This window comes from Atta colombica, unplaced genomic scaffold (assembly GCF_001594045.1).
Source record: "Atta colombica isolate Treedump-2 unplaced genomic scaffold, Acol1.0 scaffold252, whole genome shotgun sequence".
Taxonomy (NCBI): Eukaryota; Metazoa; Arthropoda; class Insecta; order Hymenoptera; family Formicidae; genus Atta; species Atta colombica.
The window spans coordinates 675,138-678,146 of record NW_017259351.1 but is presented as its reverse complement, the minus strand read 5'-3'; the positions used below and the strand labels follow the sequence as shown (position 1 = coordinate 678,146).

The following is a 3,009-nucleotide window of genomic DNA, read 5'->3' as shown; positions in this document are numbered from 1 at the left end:
TAACTCTGTGAAAAAAGATTGTTTAATAAACATTTAATTTAAAAAAAATTGAGATAGGTATACGATAGAAATTTTAATTGAACAATTAAAAATTCCTTTTAAATGGATAGATAATGCCATCAGAAGATTTCTCACAATGTTAGAAAAAGAGAAAGAGAGAAAGAAAGAAAGAGAGAGAGAGAGAGAGAGAGAGAGAGAGAGAGAGAGAGAGAAAGAAGGTGAGGGAGAGGAAAAGAGGGAAAGAAAGCATTACCACGGATTCATAATTCTTCTTCAACACATTTAAATAATGAGCATAAGTCAATAAGAATCCGCCGGAAACGTGGAAAAAGGAAACTAGCAAAGGAAGTTCGTGACAGGAAAGAAAAAAGACTTATAGCGAAAGTAAAGTTCAAAGTCGATTTGCTTCGCCGACAATCACCACGATCGTGTTATGCCGCAAAAAGAGGAACCGCCCGTTGGTGATTGTATATTAAAACGCTCCTTCCTGATTCATACTAGCCTCAGGTTACCTATTCATACAGACGTAATGCGTGTATCTACAAATGTATCCAATCGATTGGCTTTCTCATAATTGAAGGGAGCCGATTTCTTCCCGCATCATAGAGCAATCATGTACAATTATAAATGTTAGCTGCTTATAGTTTACTTTAAAATAATACACGTACGAAGTTGTATTACATTGTATCTATATAAAATCACAAAAGTCCAAGTGCAATGAAGTAATCTAGAATCAGCTCCTTTTTGTTCATGTAGTTTCTTTTGCTTCTTAAAATTTTCGTGTCATTGAGATATGAACATTAAGATGGTTTAACGGATATTATGATTTAATCAGAGATGATGTACGGAAATGTGTGGAATGATAAGGTTTACGCGATCGCAATCATTTCAAGTATTACCCAGATATCAAAGCGAGTGACGTTTTTTGTTACGTGTCGTGAGAGATCACTCTTCCTCCTTTTACAACAATCAAGACCATTATCATGGTCGGAGAAAGACTAAATCTATAAGACTTCCCTTTCGCTGCGTTCTCCATCATTATTTTGTATCTTTTGGCATATATAGGAAGAAGGCATTTGTTGTTACATAATTTTTTAATTTAAAATTTGCTTTTACGTTTGCCATCTATCTCTTCTTTGTGTTGGGGTGTCTTGTAATCAAAATATATTCTATATACCGCATGCCGAAGTCTTTTCACTTTCAACTATCTTAAAGGAATGAAAGATGGAATTTACACTTCACTTTCGCCATATTGGTTTTGCCCACTCGAGGCGCTCTGTTATTTCCGCCTCGCTTTTGCAAAAACAAAATTGTATGAAAGTATTTATTGTATAAATTTAAATAAAATTATTGAGAAAATGCAAGGAGAAATAGAAAGTGCGAGGAGAAATATAAAGAAAAATATGAAATGCAATATAACATGATATTTTTTTTGACGATTTTACTAAATGTGTGTAGTGAACATTATAAGTATCTGCGAGACATTAAAATCCAATCAATTCTTAACTAACTTAAAAAATTACTTTACATTAACTACTTTACTTGAACGTTATATTTCAGACTAGATAGATTATTTTTATGAACATACTCTTTTATATAGTTTCCGATCAGTAAGTTACTTCAGAATCGCTTGAATAAAAAACATCAACAAAATATATAGGCAGTTGTAGAAAAAGGAATAAATTTCGCGAATTTCTGTTCTCGCACATTCCATTTTCACATTACATGAAATCAATCACGCAACTTTTCCGGATGATGCGCGTTTAGTAATCATGTAGACTTAACGTTTAGCAATAATTATTCGAACAGTGAACTTTTTGTATCGCTTAATCACAACTGTGTTAGCATGCAATAAACCATTTGGCAAATTAAATTAATTGGTGTTTTTATAACATGATTTTATACTTAGGTGTCATCAAGCATCTTTCTCATGATACTTGGAAAATTCACAGATGGCTATATACGTCGTGAAAATAACATTCTCGGAGCATCACGTTGCTAATATCTCGTTTGAACTTAGCACGAGAATAACGGGTCTCGAATCACTATGATATTATCATTTAAATTATATCCCGCAATTTTTTGGTCGTCAGTTTAAAACATAAAACCTTTCATAAAACAACTACATTGATTGGAAAAAGAGATTTATGTTGTCTTTAATAGATTTAATATTCGACAAGCATTATAATAGAGCACATTGAATAATTAAATACCTTTTACATGAATGTTTTTATTTGTTAAATGTAATTATTAAATTTAAATCTTGTCTTTTCCAATTATCATGAGAAAAAATGTCTATGATATAATTATACAAAAATTTGCATATATAAAAAATGTTTTAATAAAATCTTACAATAAGTAATAGTTACAGTTCTGAGGTAATAAAATAAAACAAAATTTTTAATCTATTAATGCAAATATTTTAATAAATAATTGCACTGTGTTACAGTATTGCAAAATATTAGTCTCCTTGTATCGTATATATTTTTTATTAAATATACAGAATAAATCAATAAAATAAGGAGAGATCATAAAGCCAAGATTCAATGTTTGACTTTATGCACGATGGTCTTGTAGATTGGAATCTTGATCGGAATTGGTTTTTCGATCGGTACGGGCACGTGTTTTACCACATGAAATGGTACCGGCTTCTCGATTTTCACCGGAATTATTTTCTCGACAGGCGTCGGTACCTTCTTCTCGACGGTTTTAATTACCTGCTTTTCCACCTAAAAAAAAAAACAAAGGCCTGCTTTCAGCAAAGGGAGTGATAAGGGAAGTGCAGATTTTATTGCAAAAATGGAGGTAATTATCGCGTAGTTACCTGAAATGGTACAGGCTTCGGAACTACCAGAGGAACAGGATAAGGCTGCGGAACCGTTTCCACTATCGGATGCGGTATGTTGATCGGAATTTTCTGAACCGTCGGTATCCCTATTTCACCGTGAATATAATGATAACATAAAAATGAAATAAGTTATTTAAAAAATCTTTATTAATAACAAATAA

The 3,009-nt window shown here is 32.0% G+C and overlaps 1 protein-coding gene across 1 annotated transcript in view; it reads right to left on the bottom strand.

The window, feature by feature from the left end:
- Window positions 1-2,397: 2,397 nt before the first annotated feature.
- The window catches only part of LOC108689017, a 1,888-nt gene continuing 1,276 nt past the window's right edge, over window positions 2,398-3,009 (bottom strand). The window contains exons 4-5 of the mRNA XM_018195606.1: window positions 2,825-2,934; window positions 2,398-2,729 (exon numbers count right to left, since the gene is read on the bottom strand). Coding sequence (XP_018051095.1) covers window positions 2,544-2,729; window positions 2,825-2,934 — 296 coding nt within the window. The 3' untranslated portion in view covers window positions 2,398-2,543. The remainder of the gene's footprint in view (window positions 2,730-2,824; window positions 2,935-3,009) is intronic.